The sequence below is a fragment of the Oncorhynchus clarkii genome, chromosome 22 (assembly GCF_045791955.1).
Source record: "Oncorhynchus clarkii lewisi isolate Uvic-CL-2024 chromosome 22, UVic_Ocla_1.0, whole genome shotgun sequence".
NCBI lineage: Eukaryota > Metazoa > Chordata > Actinopteri > Salmoniformes > Salmonidae > Oncorhynchus > Oncorhynchus clarkii.
Window position 1 is genome coordinate 33,157,240 of NC_092168.1, and position 21,986 is coordinate 33,179,225.

At 40.9% G+C, this 21,986-nt stretch overlaps 2 protein-coding genes across 4 annotated transcripts in view; both read left to right on the plus strand.

Moving 5' to 3' along the window:
• Window positions 1–1,123: 1,123 nt before the first annotated feature.
• On the plus strand, window positions 1,124–4,572 carry LOC139380071 (acetylcholinesterase collagenic tail peptide-like). Its single transcript, XM_071122534.1, has 14 exons — window positions 1,124–1,208; window positions 1,378–1,478; window positions 1,585–1,626; window positions 1,729–1,755; window positions 1,887–1,958; window positions 2,086–2,151; window positions 2,240–2,266; window positions 2,393–2,437; window positions 2,521–2,556; window positions 2,758–2,838; window positions 2,987–3,083; window positions 3,847–3,977; window positions 4,126–4,251; window positions 4,543–4,572. The coding sequence occupies exons 1-14, from the start codon at window positions 1,124–1,126 to the stop codon at window positions 4,570–4,572; spliced, it is 966 nt and encodes a 321-aa protein (XP_070978635.1).
• Window positions 4,573–5,100: 528 nt separating this feature from the next.
• LOC139380808 (leishmanolysin-like peptidase) overlaps window positions 5,101–21,986 on the plus strand; it is a 30,767-nt gene continuing 13,881 nt past the window's right edge. Inside the window, exons 1-6 of one of the 3 annotated variants that reach the window (XM_071123866.1) lie at window positions 5,101–5,434; window positions 6,141–6,238; window positions 6,346–6,376; window positions 7,400–7,482; window positions 7,700–7,817; window positions 12,765–12,943. In XM_071123866.1, the coding sequence (XP_070979967.1) occupies window positions 5,306–5,434; window positions 6,141–6,238; window positions 6,346–6,376; window positions 7,400–7,482; window positions 7,700–7,817; window positions 12,765–12,943 (638 nt within the window). In that variant the 5' untranslated portion in view covers window positions 5,101–5,305. Of the gene's footprint in view, window positions 5,435–6,140; window positions 6,239–6,345; window positions 6,377–6,447; window positions 6,892–7,399; window positions 7,483–7,699; window positions 7,818–12,764; window positions 12,944–21,986 lie in introns of those variants that run through there. The other 2 variants (XM_071123867.1, XM_071123868.1) reach the window with 2 other exon arrangements.

The window sequence follows — 21,986 nt, forward strand, 5'->3', positions numbered from 1 at the left end:
CGACCATGCTGGTCATTTATGAACATTTGAACATCTTGGCCATGTTCTGTTATAATCTCCACCCGGCACAGCCAGAAGAGGACTGGCCACCCCACATAGCCTGGTTCCTCTCTAGGTTTCTTCCTAGGTTTTGGCCTTTCTAGGGAGTTTTAGGATATATGATATATGAGTTTTAGGCTGGGTTTCTGTACAGCACTTTGAGATATCAGCTGATGTACGAAGGGCTATATAAATAAATTTGATTTGATTTGATTTGACATTGTTTACAAACATTGGAGTAAAATAAGCTTGTATTTTGGGTTCTGATGGGGTATGACAGATGAACTACAATCACAAGACATGTACAAGTTCTATTCTTCAAGAATCAATGGCTATATATTTTTAATTTAACAGTCAAAATGGATGTAGGAACTGCAGATTGCATATGCAGATGATGCAGATGCAGGAATAGTATCTACTATAAGAGATGTCGTTTTTTAAAAGAAAAAGTTAATAAAAAATCATAAATTACAATTGTTCCACCATATCAGCCATGTAGCAAATGCATCAACCTGACACATTTTGAGATTCTGAGAATTTAGCCCGATGAACTGAAGGCTAAAAAACTGCATCTCTTTGGCACTGCAACAGTATTACTCATTATTTAATTATTTTTACTCAACTACTGCCAGAGTTGCACTTCCATTCTTATTGAGATAAGTGGATATATGGTGCAAGCTTGCAATTTGAGATCCAACTACAGTATTGGCCCCTGCAATCAGGACTATCAGAGAAGCAACAGTATTGCTACAGCGGGAACAGAGCTTACAGAGAGGTAAGACATTCAGTAGATGTTATTTTAAAAAATGTATGGAAATATTTACATTTGAAAGTAGTTCTAAGATATAAATCTTAGGCTATGTTGATGATGTAGGGGGGTTTCGCAGTCTTTGGCAGCACTCCTGTGTTGATGCTCTGAATAGCTGGCTAATGGCTATGCTACAAGTTATTGGAGGCTAGATATCAGGAAAACTAGCCTTATTAAGGTTGGGCTTTGCCCCACAGCGTATGATATACAGTAGTCATATTGACGAGTTGACTTGCAACTAACTGGCAAGTGTTTGCTTTCAGATCTTGAGGTAACATGCCAAAGCAATGTGCTTTTATACTCCATCTTATCATTGGCTGTACTGTCATAATCACAGAAGCTACACCATCCTTCCGATCAGGTTTGTAGTGATTGTTGGTAGTGTTTTCAATATAAAAAGACGATAAAAATATGCTGGACTGAGACAAATAAGGAACTATGAGATGAATAACTTCTTCAAAAGAGAGAAAATAAAAAAGGGGCTTACCTTGTTCACTTGATTATTTTTCTCACCTTATTCACTTATTCAGGTAAGAAGAATATCTGGTTGGTTCCGAAATGCAAAATATTTCTGTCTCCTCCTCCTCCTCCTCCTCCGTTTCCTCCATCGACACGGACATCTACCCTACTGGTAATGGACATAGCAAACAGCACATAAACAATTCAGACTATGTTGGTTTACAGTGTAAGATGCAAGTTAGATGTCTGTCATATGTTCTTGCTGACTGTTGTTTCAGGTTGATATAACGGAATATCTCAGGGGACCAAAGGGTGAAAAGGTAGTACTCGCTTGATTTCTATATACTGTAACTGATAATAATAATTATCATTTTTATTAAGTTATTATTTATGCAGTTAATTTCCACGGTTTCTCTTTAAAGGGCTGCAAAGGACCAAAGGGTCAGATGGTATGAATATATACATTATAATACAAAATAATACATAGGATTTATATGAGACTTTTTATAATGACACTGGAACGCATCAGAAAGACACACTCAGTAGTGGGACAGTTATGTGACTGGACATTGTCTTGCAGGGTCGACGCGGTCAAAAGGGAGAAGAGGGAACCCATGGCTCCCCTGGTGTGATAGGACTCATAGGCCAAAAGGTCAGTGACACAATCTCAAATGCAATTGGGCTCCCTTTCTGGTATATAAGCTGTAGTTTGAATAATGGATCGGTATAGAGAGTGCTACATCCAAAATAAGTTTTAGTCTGTCTTTACTCATCGCTAGGGAGAGAAGGGGGACAGAGGCTGGCGTGGTTTATTCGGTGACATTGGCAGACCTGGAACACATGAGGTAAATTATCCACATAATAACTAATGCTGTGTTCTACCAGTATATTTCACACTGCTTTTACAACAAATGTACATTTGTGTTTTTACAGGGTCCTCAAGGACGCACTGGTTCAAAAGTAAGCTTTTACTGCTTTAATAATTCATAGTTTCACAAATAATATACTTAACACAATAATAGTGTATGTCTAGCACCAAGTAAACTAAAATTACATGTGAAAATGTGATGTTTATGATATAAACAGGGCGAGAAGGGACTGAAAGGTGACCCGGGACAAAAAGGTGGAAAGGTAAGTTGTCAATCAAGTTTCAATCCCAATTGGAACGTCACATGTACTTTCACTCAACCCTCAACTTGTGTGTTATTTAACAGGGTTCCACTGGAAAGCCTGGTCTCCATGGACAGAAGGTGAATGAATAGCCAGCATTCTCTTACATTAAAGACTAAAGATGCTGAAACAAACCCCTTAGCCAGCAAACCTGGATTTGGAGAAATGCCAATGAACAGCAATCATTGAAAATGTCTAATTGAAGAAGCATTTTGTGGCCAAAATATTTCAATTTTAATGGTTACGTTTTTGATTATATAGTTGTATACTTAATGGTTTAGGGTGACCGAGGACTAAAAGCATACACTGGATTACGAGGACTGGATGGACCTAGTGGAAGTCCCGGGCATAGAGGGACAATGGTAAAGTGTCTCTGCTGTCTCTGTAGCCTGCACTTTTTTCTGAAAATAATGAATTTGGCAATAATGATTAACTATCTTTCATTTTCAAAAGGTTAGACTAAACAAACTTCCTTTGATGTTGTTCTGCACTACTCCATATTGTATTTAGGGAATAAAAGGTCGTCGTGGACCGCATGGGTTAACTGGATATCATGGAGTTGTGGGCAAACAGGGCACAACAGGAAAAACTGGTGCTCCAGGGGAAGGTTAAGTATATTATTGATATCATGTATCGTATGTATGCTGAATGTACAAAACATTAAGAACACCTGTTCTTTCCCGTGACAGAGACTGCAACTCAATATTAGGAAGGTGTTCCAAATGTTTGGTATACTCAGTGTATATCAATACATTATTATGTAGGCCTACAGTGCCGTGAAAAGCATTTGCCCCCTTTCCGATTTTCTCTATTTTTGCATATTTTTTTATACTGAATGTTATCAGATCTTCAACCAAAACCTAAATTTAGATAAAGGGAACCTGAGTTTAAAATTACCCAAAAGATATACTTATTTGATATATTTAATTAGCAAAGTTATGCAACACCCAATTCCCCTATGTGAAAAAGCAATTTCCCCCTTACACTCAATAACTAGTTGTGTCACCAAATGCTTCCTGTAGTTGTTGATCAGTCTCTCACATCGCTGTGGAGGAATTTTGGCCCACTCTTGCATGTAGAACTGCTTTGGGATTGGGTGTTGCATAACTTTGTTTATGAAATAAATGAAATAAGTATGTAATTGTTGTGCTATTTGTTTACTCAGGTTCCCTTTATCTAATATTAGATTTTGGTTAAAGATCTGATAACATTCAGTATAAAAAATATGCAAAAGCAGAGAAAATTAGAAATGGGGCAAATACTTTTCACGGCACTATATATACATTATTCTGAGTATAAATGATGTATTACGATATATTATGTCAACAGCTATTGATATGATTAAAAAACGTTCTTGTGTTTTCTTCTAGTATATGTTATTCAAGGACACAGAGGGGAGAAAGGGCATAAAGGACCTTCTGCCTTTTGTAATTGTTCTTCAGCAAATTCCTTCAAGCCAATCCCTGGCACAGGAAGATATAATGCTGATAAGGCAGTATCTGTAAGTGTATAATAAGAATCGTTCTATGCTTGAATAACATCATGATGTTTGGGTGATATCAAACATCTTAATCATTTGATCCATTTTTTAACCTCTTTGAACCTTCCATTGAATACATTTTTTAACCTTTTTATTAATTGAACAATAGATTTACATTGTGAATGGTGAGAGCGAGATGTCGGAGTTAAGATCTGAAAATGTTATGATCCTGAGGAGAGATACTCGCATGCTGTTCGTCTACAGTGGCTCTGACTGGATTGATGTTATGGCTCAGGTAAACATGCACTGATGTTTTAGTACGTCTTACATGCTTAGGCTACATTTGGAAAAGTGTCCATGACTGCATCCCAAATGTTACCCTATTTCCTATAGTGTACTACTTTTGATCAGGGTCCCTAGGTGTTGTGACACTAGGACTACTGCCCCATAGGGCTCTAGTCAAAAGTAGTGCAATATAGGGAATATGGTGCCATTTGAGCTACACCCCTGTTTTTTCACAATGTTTTGTCTAATCTGATTGTTTTCCTATTCAATTCCATGAACACACTCTTGGTGTTGTGGACAGAACAAACATCCCACTGCATCTGCTCTGTGACTACCCTCCTGCAAGAAGCACCCCCATGTAGTATGTGGTTCTGTCCTTGAGCTGTTGTCTGTTGTCATGTTCTGTAATATGTCATGTTTCATGTTTTGTGTGGACCCCAGGAAGAGTAGCTGCTGCTTTTGCAATGGGGATCCCAATAAAACACCAAAAAATACTCAAAACAAATGAAAAAGCCCCTACCGTCCATTTAAAATTAAATGTGGAATTACTGTGGAATAAAATTAAATCAAATTCACATCCTAATTTATATTATGTCTGTCTGACTCAGTGCACTGAATGTCCACACTATGTAATATGTCAATGAAAAGTTAAGAAAATATATAACATTTCGTGGACCTTTTTTGTTCCATTTTTACACATGACATGGACATTCTTGGATACATTACCGGTGTGGTTAGAACTATTGTTTACCGTTTAGCATGCAGCCCTTGTATTGCTCAGATAGAAGACTTTTGTTGTGAAGCTTTTTTTCAGAAAAATCTGACGACCCGGAAGTGGCGATGTAAGCAGGGTCACAGATAGAACAGTGATCTTTGGCTAACCTAAAGGCTAAAGCTAGCAAGTAACACACGAGTAAAGTGGGTTTCGCCGTCTTAATGAGGAGTAATAAGATACATACCTATCAATAACATAGTGGTGGAGCGGCATAGTTATCTATGTGAGTTGTGATTATGTAGATAGCGATGAATGAAACAGGATTTGAATCACGACTGTCGCTGGACATATGATGGCGACGGAGCTGAGACGCTTTTGGAAGCTGTTTGGGTCACTGAGACGTATTTTCACCTTCTCACTTCTATTTTTGTTTGTGCATTGTCATACGTGTAAACATCAAGTCCCATCTCTGTCGGAGGTAAGTGTCTTTATCGCTATTTTGTCGTAAGGAATCAATTAACCAAGGAGGGCTCTCGAGCAATGTCAATAGGGGCGTTCCGTGTCGATTATCTTAACATTTTAGCTATTTCCTCTCAAATTATTAAGCGTTTCATTTAATGCATGCACTTAAATGTATTCTTTACATGAAAAAAAACGATGCTAATCATGTGGTTCACTCATCTCAAGGTGTTTCTACATGATAATCAGTACCCAATTGTCATAAAAGTAGATACTAAACCTTGAGAGAAAATAAAGATACCTTAATATAAAATTACTCAAGTAAAAGTGAAAGTCAACCAGTAAAATGCTACTTGAGTAAAAGTCTAAAAGTATTTTGGGTTTAAATATAATTTAGTATTAAAAGTAAAAGTATACATTTCAAATTCCTTATAAAGCAAACCAGACGGCATCATTTAAAAAAAAGTTTTTTTTATTTACGGATAGCCAGGGGCATGCTCCAACACTCCGACATCATTTACAAACAAAGCATGCCTGGTGAAGGACGACCAGGGATGTTCTATTGATAAGTGTGTGAATTAAGCAATTTTCCTGTCCTGCTAAGTATTCAAAATGTAACGAGTACAGATACCCCCAAAAACTACTTGTATTTTGTACTTTAGTACTTTACACCACTGATGATAATACAGTAGCTGCTTTGCTTTCAACAATGCTTCTTCTTGTAGGTTGTCCATAAAGTATATCTGAAGTCGGAAAGATTAACCAAAAGAAGCTCTGATCAACAATTAAAGATAAAAATAATTTATGATTCAAGTGTGGACAAGTAAGTTTATTTCTGTCCTACTATTCTCAGAGTTTATAAGTGTGTTCCTGGCCTTACCGTAAGCTGATCTCAATGTTATTGTATACATGTTATGTCTTTTTCCAAAGGTTAACCTCAGATAAAAGAAGACTTGTGAAGGTATGTTGGTGTGAATGAGGTCAGAGCTCTTTCCTGTTGACATGCAGGTGTGTGTGTAGTTTAAGTCTGAAGTTTACATACACCTTAGCCAAAAGCATTTAAACTCAGTTTTTCACAATTAAGACATTAAGTCCTAGTAAAAATTCCCTGTCTTAGGTCAGTTAGGATAATCACTTTATTTTACGGGTTGACTATTGTATCTTTTGTATCTGTTTCCAACACAAGGTCCTTTGCTGTTGTTCTGGAATTGATTTTCACTTTTTGCACCAAATTACATTAATCTCTAGGAAACAAAGCGCGCCTCCTTCGGCAGCGTTATGAAGGCTGCGTGGTCCCATGGTGTTTATACTTACGTACTATTGTTTGTACAGATGAACGTGGTACCTTCAGGCGTTTGGAAATTGCTCCCAAGGATGAACCAGACTTGTGGAGGTCTACAATTTTTTTTTCTGAGGTCTTGGCCGATTTCTTTTGATTTTCCTATGATGTCAAGCAAAGAGGCACTTAGTTTGAAGGTAGGCCTTGAAATACATCCACAGGTACACCTCCAATTGACTGTCAATTAGCCTATCAGAAGCTTCTAAATCCATGACAATTTTCTGGAATTTTCAAAGCTGTTTAAAGGCACAGTCAACATAGTGTATGTAAACTTCAGACCCACTGGAATTGTGATACAGTGAAATAATCTGTCTGTTATTAACAATTGTTGGAAAAATGACTTGTGTCATGCACAAAGTAGATGTCGTAACCAACTTGCCAAAACTATAATTTGTTGAAAATAAATTTGTGGTGTGGTTGAAAAACAAATTTTTATGACTCCAACCTAAGTGTATGTAAACTTCCGACTTCAACTGTGTGTGTGTGTGTGTGTGTGTGTGTGTGTGTGTGTATATATGTGTGTCATGTTTATCACATCTACATGATAATCTTACCTTTAAGTTTTGTTGCACCAGGCTAATATTATGTTTTGTGTATCCTAGCTGGCTGCTGGTATCATAGGTACTCCCTTTTTGTTTTCTACAGGATAAACTTTTTCCACAAGCAATTGATTATTTACAGAAGGTTTTTCAGGTTCGCCGGAAATCAGGGCCTATACTACTCAGCAGGTAGAGAGCTCACCTCCCATCACCCTCCAACACAGTCCAATAACATGTTCTAATCTCAAGAAGAAAATACTATATTTTCACGTTTGTAATTCAATTGGGGTGTGTAGCATTTTAAGATGTTCAAGATAATCTATTTTATTGAATAGACCTTAAACAAGGCTCGATCAGAGGGTCAGCATCTTTCTCTTGCATTATAAAATTGTCTGTTCCTGTTCAGACAATGTGTGACCAATCAGTATCTGAGGAAGAAAGATGACCCTCACCGCTACTGCCAGGGATCATGTGCAGACATCACAAAGTGTGGACCCGTCATTGTTCCTGAGCATCATCTGCAGGTCTGTCTACGCCACTGAGGTGTAGTGACCAGGTAGGTTGGTTGATAGAGTAGGTATTACTAATAACTAGTCTATCAACCATCCTATTTAGTCAGTGTTGGTTACTGTTATTGGTCGCCGTTATTACCTTGTGATTTCTGGTGGTGAATTATTATTGATGAAAATGGACAACTCATACGCACATAAAATAAAGGTTTTACCAGATATTGTTCATCCTGATCAGACAGGTTTTTTACATGGACAATATATTGGAGATAATATACGACAATTACTTGAAACAATTGAACATTGTGAAACATCAAAGATGCCAGGCCTGGTCTTCATAGCAGATTTTGAAAAGGCGTTTGATAAAGTACGACTAGAATTTATACATAAATGCTTGGACTACTTTAATTTCGGTGAATCTCGTACAATGAGTTAAAGTTATGTACAGCAACCCCAGGTGTAAAATAGTAAATAATGGTTACTTCTCAAAGTATTGAGCTGTTAAGAGGAGTAAAACAGGGCGGTTCGGTGTCTCCATATCTATTTATTAAGGCCATCGAAATGTTAGCTATTAAGAGCCAGATCCAACAAGAACATCAAGAACGCTGCAGGATTTCAGTTCTTCACAGCGTAGTGTGTTACCAATTATTTTTTTGGTGACTATGGTCCCAGCTGCCTTGAGATCATTGACAAGATCCTCCCGTGTAGTTCTGGGTTGATTCCTCACCGTTCTCATGATCATTGCAACTCCACGAGGTGAGATCTTGCATGGAGCCCCAGGCCGAGGGAGATTGACAGTTCTTTTGTGTTTCTAATCTAAAATATATTCACTTAAACATTCACTTAAAATGAACCTTAAAAATAACAGTCTTGGGCGATTTGGAAAGCCATAGTCAGTCAATCAATAATATAATAATAATAATACTCATAGACATTTTTTTCATCTTTAGCTCACAATCTGTGGATACTGTGATTTAAAAAGGTTCCAAATTGAATGTAGAATTTAACAGCATAATTGAAAAATATATGGCACATGGAAACCAAATGAGGGAGGTCTACGGATGATAGGTGGGATGGGCTGAGAGTGGCTGAGGGGTAGGAATAAAGAGCTCATATTCGGTAATGTATTATTGTAATATGATTGCTGTATGTAAAAGTATCAAGTATGTACAGTATAAAATGTACAGTATATGTAAAGTGTGATATGTACAATTGATGTATATGTTGCAAAAAAGCTGTAACAACAAATATTTGTCTTCCCCGAAGAGGGTGGGTGGGTTATTAAAAAATACATTTAAAAAATACATTTAAAAAATAACTCATACGTTGTCCACCAGGGCACCCCTGGACCATTCTGGAGTTATGGGATTAGCTAATGCATCCTACGCCAGTTCAGCAAAATATGGATTATGATACGGCTTAGGTTGGAGTGCGTACTCACTGACCTGACAGCCTCAAACATGATTAGCCCTTCAGAGTCAAGGGTCATTTGAGGCACGCATTTATTTAAACCGCTCTCCAGGAGCTTTTGTCTTAACTAATATAATATACAATAGCAAGAAAAAGTATGTGAACCCTTTGGAATTACCTGGACTCCTGCATAAATGCCACAGCATCTCAATCGGGTTGAGGTCAGGACTCAAGGCGTATTTTCTTCTGTTGAAGCCATTCTGTTGATTTATTTCTGTGTTTTGGGTCATTGTCCTGTTGCATCACCCAACTTCTGTTGAGCTTCAATTGGCGGACAGATAGCCTTACATTCTCCTGCTAAATGTCTTTATAAACTAGGGAATACATTTTTCCGTCTGATAGCAAGCTGTCCAGGCCCTGAGGCAGCAAAGCAGCCCTGAACCATGATGCTCCCTTCACCATACTTTACAGTTGGGGTGAGGTTTTGATGTTGGTGTGCTGTGCCTTTTTTTTTCTTCACACACAGTGTTGTGTGTTCCTTCCAAACAACTCCACTTTAGTTTAATCTGTCCACAGAATACTTTGTCAGTAGCGCTGTGGAACATCCAGGTGCACTTTTGCGAACTTCAGATGTGCAGCAATGTTTTCTTTGGACGGCAGTGGCTTCGTTCATGGGCGTCGTCCATGGTGTCCTCCCATGAACACCATTCTTGCTTAGTGTTTTTTATATAAACTCAGCAAAAAATAAACATCTTCTCACTGTCAACTGCATTTATTTTCAGCAAACTTAACATGTGTAAATATTTGTATGAACATGACAAGATTCAACAACTGAGACATAAACTGAACAAGTTCCACAGACATGTGACTAACAGAAATGGAATAATGTGGCCCTGAACAAAGAGGAGGTCAAAATCAAAAGTAACAGTCAGTATCTGGTGTGGCCGCCAGCTGCATTAAGTACTACAGTGCATCTCCTCCTCATGGACTGCACAAGATTTGCCAGTTCTTGCTGTGAGAAGTTACCCCAGTCTTCCACCAAAGCACCTGCAAGTTTCCAGACATTTCTGGGGGAATGGCCCTAGCCCTCACCCTCTGATCCAACAGGTCCCAGGTGCTCAATGGGATTGAGATCCGGGCTCTTTGCTGGCCATGGCAGAACACTGACATTCCTGTCTTGCAGGAAATCACGCACAGAACGAGCAGTGTGGCTGGTGGCATTTTCATGCTGGAGGGTCATGTCAGGATGAGCCTGCAGGAAGAGTACCACATGAGGGAGGAGGATGTCTTCCCTGTAACACTGCGTTGAGATTCCCTGCAATGACAACAAGCTCAGTCCAATGATGCTGTGACCCTCCACCTCCAAATCAATCCCGCTCAAGATTAGAGATCTCTGTGTAACGCTCATTCCTTCGACGATAAACACGAATCCAACCATCACCCCTGCTGAGACACAACCGTGACTCGTCATTGAAGAGCACTTTTTGCCAGTCCTGTCTGGTCCAGTGATGGTGGGTTTGTGCCCATAGGTGACGTTGTTGCAGGTGATGTCTGGTGAAGACCTGCCTTACAACAAGCCTACAAGCCCTCAGTCCAGCCTCTCTCAGCCAATTGCGGACAGTCTGAGCACTGATGGAGGGATTGTGTGTTCCTGGTGTAACTCGGGCAGTTGTTGCCATCCTGTACCTGCCATCCGCAGGTGTGCTGTTCGGATGTACCGATCCTGTGCAGGTGTTGTAACACGTGGTCTGCTACGGCGAGGGCGATCAGCTGTCTGTCCTGTCACCCTGTAGTGCTGTCTTAAGCGTCTCACAGTACAGACATTGCAATTTATTGCCCTGGCCACATACATCTGCAGTCCTCATGCCTCCTTGCAGCATGTCCAAGGCACGTTCACACAGATGAGCAGGGACCCTGGGCATCTTTCTTTTGGTGTTTTTCAGAGTCTGTAGAAAGGCCTTTTTAGTGTCCTAAGTTTTCATAACTGTGGCCTTAATTGCCTGTAAGCTGTTAGTGTCGTAACGAGGTGCATGTTCATTAATTGTTTATGATTCATTGAACAAGCATGTGAAACAGTGTCTAAACCCTTTACATTGAAGATCTGTTAATTTGTTAAAATACAAATAACTTATCTTTGAAAGACAGGGTCTTGAAAAGGAACATTTATTTTTTTGCTGAATATAGTTGATTCGTCAACAGAGATGTTAGCATGTTCCAGAGATTTCTTTGTCTAGCTGACACTGTAAGATTCTTCTTTACCTTATTGAGCATTCTGCGTTGTGCTCTTGCAGTCATCTTTGCAGGACGGCCACTCCTAGAGAGAGTTGCAACAGTGCTGAACTTTCTTCATTTATAGACCATTTGTCTTACCGTGGACTGATGAACATCCAGGCTTTTAGAGATACTTTTGTAACCCTTTCCAGCTTCATGCAAGTCAACAATTCTTAATCTTTTTTTTATTTATTTTTATAGAGCAGGGCAGCTCTTGCCAACATCTCCAATCTTGTCTCAATGATTGTACTCCCGGTTACCTGACTCCAATGAGCTTTTGGAGAGGTCATTAGCCTTGGGGTTCACATACTTTTTCCAACCTACACTGTGAATGTTTAAATTATGTATTCAATATAGACAAGACAAATACATGAATTTGTGTGTTATTAGTTTAAGCAGACTGGGTTTGTTTGTTGAGACTTAGATGAAGATCAAATGTAATTTTGTGACTAATTTATGTGTAAATCCAGGTATTTCTGAAGGGTTCACATACTTTTTATTGCCACTGTATTTATTTTAGTAGTCACTTTAATCCAAAGCGACTTAGTCGTGTGCTTACATTTTATGTATGGGTGGTCCCGGGAATCGAACACACTACCCTGGCGTTACATGGGCCAATCTCTTCCAACTGAGCGCAAAGGACGACCTCTATTGCTTGTTACTCACCTTTTAAGCTTGGCCTTTTTAACCAGTGACATTCTTTTAGACATACAGTACATTTAATCACTTTAAATAGTTTTATTTGACTTGGCCTGAAGAAATTAATAGTTAAAACCTATGCTTACATGCTCAACTGGGTTTCCTCTACAGGATATCTTTTCATCTGACTTGCTATTATTGCGTTCTGCTGCTATGTTGAACAGGTCTTTCTTCAAAAGACATTATCTCAATGAGACTAACCAAGGTTAAATGGAATGATAAGAAACCGCCCTCGACGCACATGCCTGCATGGGATCCAATTCCGTTCTTCACACGGTCTTCCCGCTCTCTCCCTGCTTATTCCACCTATCCCTATCAATTAAACATGTATTTTAAAAAATATGCTCAACTGGTAGGCCTATAGAAAGGTTGGCTGATGTTGGTCTTAAGTACTGTACTTTGACGATGTTATTATTATTATGTCCATGTGATTTTCAATAATGCAAGGTATTTCAAGTTTTACTTGTAGATTCAGGGCTCACCTGTAAAGGAGACCTGGGTCACAATGTGACTTTCCTGTTTAAATAAAGGTTAAATAACTCAAATGAAATAAAAATGGTATTCTGTGTATCGGATTTCCAGCAATGCAAGGTGTGCAGCGAGACCGGGAGGTCGTGTGGCTCGGCAGGAGCTCCGGACGGGAAGGGGGTGGACGGGGCTGATTTTGTCCTCTACGTCAGCGGGGTGACTACAGAACGCTGTGGACAGGAGAACATTGTGGCCTATGCTGCATACTGTCAGCTGGAGTCTGAGCTGGACAGGTAAGCCTGCAACCCTATACACCTTTTATTAGGGGTGTAACGGTACATCTTTATTAGGAATGTCAAATCAAATTTTATTGGCCACATACACATGGTTAGCAGATGTTATTGCGAGTGTAGCGAAATGCTTATGTATGTAACGGTGCATGTATTCGTTCCCCAACTGTTCGGTACAGGGACCTCAGTTCGGTACACAATGTGAACCTGAATAAATACATTAACTCCAAAGGCTGCAGAAATCAAATTAGCATAATAAAAATCCCCATAACAATCTGTCAGTTTAAACTAGAGATATCAGCTTTTTTTGCATCCACCTTTGAAAGAGCAGTGTTTGTCAGATCATGAGACATCCCAAATATCGTCTGTAGCGTCCGAACGGTTTGGTCTACAAACTATTATGACCCCTCTATGGAAAGATGGCTCTCACGAACACGTTTTGCTCTACAACCCCACAAGTGTCTTGGGACTCGTCTGAAGTCGCTGCAGCCGATCTGCCAACTTCTGTGTGTGGTGTGCCAACAGTTTGGGCTACACACTAGTATGACCCCTCTGTGTAAAGGTGAGACTCTTGCTTTGCTCTAGGACGCTCACAAGACTCGTCTGAAGGTCCCCCGGTACCAGTCAAAAAAATATATACAATTATTAATAGAGACTGTTTTAGTGACAAAAAATAAGGGGTTAAATACATGTCAAATATGTTTCCTAGATCTTTCTGATATCTCTCACATATACAGTGCCCTATTCAGACCCATTGACTTGTTGACATTCTGTTACGTTACAGCCTTATTCTAAAATGTATTACATTTTCACAATACGCAATAATGACAAAGCAAAAACAGGTCTGGAGGTCCTCTGTGGAGATGGGAGAACCTTCCTGAAGGACAACTATCTCTGCAGCACTCCATCAATCAGGCCTTTATGGTAGAGTGGCCAGACTGAAGCCACTCCTCAGTAAAAAGCATGACAGACAACCCGCTTGGAGTTTACCTAAAGGACTCTGACTATGAGAAACAAGATTCTCTGGTCTGATGAAACCAAGATTGAACTGTTTGGCCTGAATGCCAAGTGTCACGTCTGGAGGAAACCTGGCACCATCCCTACGGTGAAACATGGTGGTGGCAGCATCATGCTGCAGAGATTTTTTTTTCAGGAGCAGGGACTGTGAGACTAGTCAGGATTGAGGGAAAGATGAACCAAGCAAAGTACAGAGATCCTTGATGAAAATCTCCTCTGCTTGTTCAATGAAGATGCTAAACTATAGGACTGTTTTGCTATCACAGACTGGAACATTTTCCGGGATTCTTCCGATGACATTGAGGAATACACCACATCAGTCACTGGCTTTATCAATAAGTGCATCGAGGACGTCGTCCCCACAGTGACTGTACGTACATACCCCAACCAGAAGCCATGGATTACAGGCAACATTCGCACTGAGCTAAAGGGTAGAGCTGCCGTTTCAAGGTGCGGGACTCTAACCCGGACGCTTACAAGAAATCCCGCTATGCCCTGCGACGAACCATCAAACAGGCAAAGCGTCAATACAGGGCTAAGATTGAATCATACTACACCAGCTCTGACGCTCGTCGGATGTTGCAGGGCTTGCAAACTATTACAGACTACAAAGGGAAGCACAGCTGCGAGCTGCCCAGTGACACGAGCCTACCAGACAAGCTAAATCACTTCTATTCTCGCTTCGAGGCAAGCAACACTGAGGCTCTCCATAGCCGACGTAAGACCTTTAAACATGTCAACATACACAAGGCTGTGGGGCCAGACGGATTACCAGGACGTGTGCTCCGGGCATGTGCTGACCAACTGGCAGGTGTCTTCACTGACATTTTCAACATGTCCCTGATTGAGTCTGTAATACCAACATGTTTCAAGCAGACCACCATAGTCCCTGTGCCTAAGAACACAAAGGCAACCTGCCTAAATGACTACAGACCTGTAGAATTCATGTCCATAGCCATGAAGTGCTTTGAAAGGCTGGTAATGGCTCACATCAATACCATTATCCCAGAAACCCTAGACCCACTCCAATTTGCATACCGCCCAAACAGATCCACAGATGATGCAAACTCTATTGCACTCCACACTGCTCTTTCCCACCTGGACAAAAGGAACACTTGTGTGAGATTGCTATTCATTAACTACAGCTCAGCGTTCAACACCATAGTACCCTCAAAGCTCATCATTAAGCTAAGGAACCTGGGACTAAACACCTACCTCTGCAACTGGATCCTGGACTTCCTGACGGGTCGTCAGGTGGTAAGGATAGGTTAGGTAGCAACACATCTGCCACGCTGATCGTCAATACTGGAGCTCCCCAGGGGTGCGTGCTCAGTCACCTCCTGTACTACCTGTTCACTCCCGACTGCATGGCCAGGCACGACTCCAACACCATCATTAACATTAAGTTTGCAGACGACACAACAGTGGTAGGCCTGATCACCGACAACGACGAGACAGCCTATAGGGAGGAGGTCAGAGACCTGGCCGGGTGGTGCCAGAATAACAACCTGTCCCTCAACGTAACCAAGGCTAAGGAGATGATTGTGGACTACAGGAAAAGGAGCACCGAGCATGCCCCCATTCTCATCGACTGGGCTGTAGTGGAGCAGGTTGAGAGCTTCAAGCTCCTTGGTGTCTACATCAACAACAAACTATAATGGTCCAAACCCATCAAGACAGTCATGAAGAGGGCACGACAAAGCTTATTTCCCCTCAGGAAACTAAAAAGATTTGGCATAGGTCCTGAGATCCTCAAAAGTTTCTACAGTTGCAACATCGAGCGCATCCTGACCGGTTGCATCACTACCTGGTACTGCAATTGCTTGGCCTCCGACCGCAAGGTACTTCAGAGGGTAGTGCTTACGGCCCACTACATCACTGGGGCAAAGCTGCCTGCCATCCAGGACCAGATGAAGGCCCTAACAATTGTCAAATACCCCAGCCACCCCAGTCATAGACCGTTCTCTCTACTACCGCATGGCAAGCGGTACCGGAGTGCCAAGTCTAGGACAAAAAGGCTTCTTAACAGTTTTTACCTACAAGCCATAAGACTCCCGGACTATTTGCATTGTGTGCTTCCCCCTACTCTCTGTTTATCATAATCAATTTAACTGTACATACTACCTCAATTGGCCCAACCAACCAGTGCTCCCGCACATTGGCTTACCGGCCTACCTGCGTTGTGTCCCACCACCCGCCAACCCCTCTTTTTACACTACTGCTACTCTCTTTTCATCATATATGCATAGTCACTTTAACCATACCTACATGTACATACTACCTCAATAAACCTGACAAACCAGTGTCTGTATATAGTCTTGCTACTGTTATTTTCATGTCTTTTTACTGTTGTTTTATTTCTTTACTTACCTACACACCCACACATACACCTTTTTTCACACTATTGGTTAGAGCCTGTAAGTAAACATTTCACTGTAAGGTCTACCTACACCTGTTGTATGCTGAACATGCACCTGTGGAACGGTCGTTAAGACACTAACAGCTTACAGACGGTAGGCATTTAAGGTCACAGTTATGAAAACTTAGGACACCAAAGAGGCCTTTCTACTGACTCTGGAAAAACACCAAAAGAAAGATGCCCAGGGTCCCTGCTCATATGCGTGAACATTCTGCAAGGAGGCATGCAGATGTGGCCAGGGCAATAAATGGCAATGTCCATACTGTGAGACTCCCAAGACAGCACTACAGGATGGACAGCTGTTCGTCCTCGCAGTAGCAGACCACGTGTAACAACACCTGCACAGGATCAGTACATCCGAACATCACACCAGCTGGACAGGTACAGGATGGCAACAACAACTGCCTGAGTTACACCAGGAACACACAATCCCTCCATCAGTGTGCAGACTGTCTGCAATAGGCTGAGAGAAGCTGGACTGAGGGCTTGTAGGCTTGTTGTAAGGCAGGTCCTCACCAGACATCACCGGCAACTACGTCGCCTATGGGCACAAACTCACCATCTCTGGACCAGACAGGACTGGCAAAAAGTGCTCTTCACTGACAAGTCGCGGTTTTCTCTCACCAGTGGTGATGGTCGGATTTGCATTCATCGTTGAAGGAATGAGCGTTACACCGAGGCCTGTACTCCGGAGCGGGATCGATTTGGAGGTGGAGGGTCCGTATGGTCTGGGGCGGTGTGTCACAGCATCATCGGACTGAGCTTGTGGTCATTGCAGGCAATCTCAACTCTGTGCGTTACAGGGAAGACATCTTCCTCCCTCATGTGGTACCCTTCCTGCAGGCTCATCCTGACATGACCCTCCAGCATGACAATGCCACCAGCCATACTGCTCGTTCCTGCAAGACAGGAATGTCAGTGTTCTGCCATGGCCAGCGAAGAGCCCGGATCTCAATCCCATTGAGCACGTCTGGGACCTGTTGGATCGGAGGGTGAGGGCTAGGGCCATTCCCCCCCAGAAATGTCTGGGAACTTGCAGGTGCCTTTGTGGAAGTGGGATAACATCTCAAAGCAAGAACTGGCAAATCTGGTGCAGTCCATAAGGAGATGCACTGCAGTACTTAATGCAGCTGGTGGCCACACAGGATACTGACTTACTTTTGATTTTGTGTCTCCCCCCTCTTTTTTTCAGGGACACGTTATTCAATTTCTGCTCGTCACATGTCTGTGGAACTTGTTCATGTCTGTTGAATCTTGTTATGTTCATACAAATATTTACACATGTTAAGTTTGCTGAAAATAAAAGCAGTTGACAGTGAGAGGACGTTTCTTTTATGCGGAGTTTAAATGCAGTACCAGTCAAAAGTTTGTACACCTACTCATTCAAGAGTTTTTCTTTATTTTTACCACTGTATACGTTGTGGAATAACAGTGAAGACATCAGAACTTGAAATAACACATATGGAAATACAGTTGAAGTCGGAAGTTTACATATAAGTTTACATAAACCTTAGCCAAATGCATTTAGTTTTTCACTATTTCTGTTATTTAATCCTAATTAAAATGCCCTGTCTTAGGTCAGCTAGGATCACCACTTTATTTTAAGACTGTGAAATGTCAGAATAATAGTAGAGAGAATGATTGATTTATTTCAGCTTTTATTTCTTTCATCACATTCCCAGTGGGTCAGAAGATTACATACACTCAATTAGTATTTGGTAGCATTACCTTTTAAATTGTTTAACTTGGGTCAAATGTTTCAGGTAGCCTTCCACAAGCTTCCCACAATAAGTTGAGTGAATTTTGGCCCATTCCTCCTGACAGAGCTGGTGTAACTGAGTCAGGTTTGTAGGCCTCCTTGCTCACACATGCTTTTTCAGTTCTGCCCGCACGTTTTCTATAGGCGTGAGGTCAGGGCTATGTGATGGCCATTCCAATACCTTGACTTTGTTGTCCTTAAGCCATTTTGCCACAACTTTGGAAGTATGCTTGGAGTCATTGTCCATTTGGAAGAGCCATTTGCGACCAAGATTTAACTTCCTGACTGATGTCTTGAGATGTTGCTTCATTATATCCACAAAATTTTCCTCCCTCATGCCGCCATCTATTTTGTGAAGTGCACCAGTCCCTCCTGCAGCAAAGCATCCCCACAACATGATGATACCCCCGTGCTTCACAGTTGGGATGGTGTTCTTCGGCTTGCAAGCGTTCCCCTTTTCCTCAAAATATAACCATGGTCATTATGGCCCAACAGTTCTATTTTTGTTTCATCAGACCAGAGGACATTTCTCCAAAAAAGTACGATCTTTGTCCCCATGTGCAGTTGCAAACTGTAGTCTGGCTTTTTTTTATGGTGGTTTTGGAGCAGGAGCTTCTTCCTTGCTGAGCGGCCTTTCAGGTCATGTCGATATAGGACTCGTTTTACTGTGGATATAGATACTTTTGTATCTGTTTCCAACAGCATCTTCACAAGGTCCTTTGCTGTTGTTCTGGGATTGATTTGCACTTTTCGCACCAAATTATGTTCATCTCTAGGAGATAGAAGGCGTCTCCTTCCTGAGCGGATGGCTGCGTACTATTGTTTGTACAGATGAACGTGGTACCTTCAGGCGTTTGGAAATTGCTTCCAAGGATGAACCAGACTTGTGGAGGTCTACAATTTTTTTCTGAGGTCTTGTCTGAATTCTTTTGATATTCCATAATGTCAAGCAAAGAGGCACTGCGTTTGAAGGTAGGCCTGATAGTACATCCACATGTACACTTCCAATTGACTCAAATTATGTCAATTAGCCTATCAGAAGCTTCTAAAGCCATGACATCATTTTCTGGAATTTTCCGAGCTGTTTAAAGGCACAGTCAACTTAGTGTACGTAAACTTCTGACCCACTGGAATTGTGATACAGTGAAATAATTTGTAAACAATTGTTGGAAAAATGACTTGTGTCATGCACAAAGTAGATGTCCTAACCGACTTGCCAAAACTATAACAGTCTCTGCAGAGGTAACGCTGGGTCTTCCTTTCCTGAGGCGGTCCTCATGAGAGCTAGATTCATCATAGCGCTTGATGGTTTTTGCGACTGCACTTGAAGAATTCTTGACTTTTTCCGGATTGACTGACCTTCATGTCTTAAAGTAATGATGGACTGTTGTTTCTCTTTGCTAATTTAAGCTGTTCTTGACGTAATATTGACTTGGTCTTTTACGAAATAGGGCTAACTTATGTGTACGACCCCTACACATCACTGTCATGACTCTCTCTCTAGCTTGGTGAGGATCAAAGGCGCCAGATCAGCTTGGCACAGATTGCCAGACCCCCCCCCCCCCCCTTCTCTCCCACTAGAGAGGAAGGGGGGAGTTGGGATGGTTTTATGACTTAACCCCGGTCGTAAAGTGTCTCTCTCTTGCCTTGCTGTATTGAACAGAGGAATGTGCTGTGTCTTGAGACTCTTGCCAAAACTTCAACATTAACGAACAGACACTGGGACAATATGTTTCAACATTCAAACGTTGGGGATGACGAGGGCTGGAATATTCAAAATTAATGTATATTTTGTGATGTCGTTAAAATGATCAGAAAGACTATGTAACAAGATAACTGTGACTCTGAAAGTGTACACATGCTATTTATCAGGTTTACATCTAAATGTTGTATAAAATAAATTATGAATACTTTTGAAAATATAGAAATGTGATTTTAGCCTTCTTAATGAGATGGCTTTTCGTATAAACCTGGGCTCAGTTAGTAACCACACCAACGTGAACACAGACATTGTGTCAACAGGACGGAACGCCGTCCAAGGCCAGAGTGCTTAAAAGGACGTTAAATACTGACCAGAGAATGTGAGGACATGATCCACACGTTGAAATGGTTAAATCTCCAAGACCAGAAAATGGTAAGACCCTCTGAAATTCTCGACGAGTGAAGAAGATAGACTAGACCAAAACATGCACCGTCTGCAGCTCTGCATGTAAAGTAGTCTAGGACAATTGACCAAAGACTGGAGAGAAGAATCGATCCCCATCACCACCGGGTGGTACACCTCTGATGTATCTATTCTAACGAACACTCCAAGACAAACTGGAATACAACTAAGGACATTGTGACTTCTGGTGGACATCCAGAAACTGACATCGAACTACTCGCCATAGACTGATTGAGTGGTTTCAAAAGAGAGACATCTATGCGTAAATATATGTTGCATTTCAAATCTGAATGAGTGGTTGTTATGGGGCTAAATATTCTGACTACTGTGAGCGTAGTTTCCAAACCGTGTATGTGTTTTTATGTATTTAGTTAGTGATTTAGTTAGTTAGTAAAGAAAATATTTAAGCCAATTAGTGTATCGCTGATTCATCACTTAAGTTAGCGTTTGTGCAGATTTTACATGGTCAACGATGTTCAGAATAAGACTGATATGAGGAAATAATAATTGACTTATTGATGTAAGAGGAGCTATTTTGGTAATCTTTAGAGTTTAAGTTGGGAGATAGTAACTCGGTAAACAACTTTTCCCATGGGGCCCCAAATTCCAAGTTAATTGTTTCATGATTTAATTGAGGATCATTAATGTGATTACTGCTGTTTATCGAATAATTACCTACTACGTTTAATTAGTCACATCACGACATCACAATTGATTGGCTCAAACGCATTAAGAAGGAAAAAAAATCCCCAAATTAACTTTTTAACCTCTCTGCGCACCAAACCCGTTAGCGGAATGAAATTCGACAAAATACGGTGATCGCTACATAAATAGTCATATTAAACATTCATGAAAATACAAGTGTCTCATGTTTCGAAAGCCTAGAATCTTGCTAATCCAACTGCTTTGTCAGATTTTAAAAAGGATCTACTGCGAAATAATATAATGTGATTATCTGAGGATAGAGCCCCATAAAAAAACAACTATTTCAACCAGCACAGGCGTAACAAAAACATAAACTGCAATAAAATAAATTGTTTACCTTTGACGATCTTCCTCTGTTTGCAATCCCAATGCTCATTGTTACACAATGAATGGTCTTTTTGTTTGATAAAATAAATTTTTATAGCCTAACACGAAACATTTTGCGAACCGCTTGTGTCATGAATTCCGTCTCATTCCATTTTCGACGACACATTCGATGTAAATACACACACAGAACGTGACTTTTCCAGTCATGTTTGGTTTCATTGCAATCAACATGTTTGATTTCATTGCAACACAACCAAACCTGATGGGTCATTTCGCGTCCCGCGAAGACAAGTAATGACATCATTGTGCACCAATGATATGACCGCTGTTTCGTTGATTGACTGTATTTTAATCCAATGACCACTGATTGTCTTGAAATCTAGCTGGGTAGATAGCCAATGAGCTGAGGTAAATGGCCATATGTAATGTTTATCGGTTGGAAGACCAACCCATGTTGTAAACTCCGGCATAAGAGGGTCATTCGCCATTGAAGATTCATACCGGAAGGAGCCATGCATGTTACGCACAGTGGTGTTTTGGTAAAGCGCATCTTCAGCTGTTTATATATCAATCAGTATGGCGACTAAGTCAGGGAAAGCTAAATCTAAGTCTAGATATACAGATGTACACACAATTTTAGAAGAAATTGATCGGG

What these genes read in the sequence shown, in the direction of transcription:
- LOC139380071 (XM_071122534.1), top strand. Translation starts at nt 1,124, where the DNA reads ATGCCAAAGCAATGTGCTTTTATACTCCATCTTATCATTGGCTGTACT. An exon ending in CGGGACAAAAAGGTGGAAAG is followed by an intron (nt 2,438 to 2,520) that starts GTAAGTTGTCAA and finishes GTTATTTAACAG; the next exon opens with GGTTCCACTGGAAAGCCTGG. An exon ending in AACTGGTGCTCCAGGGGAAG is followed by an intron (nt 3,084 to 3,846) that starts GTTAAGTATATT and finishes GTTTTCTTCTAG; the next exon opens with TATATGTTATTCAAGGACAC.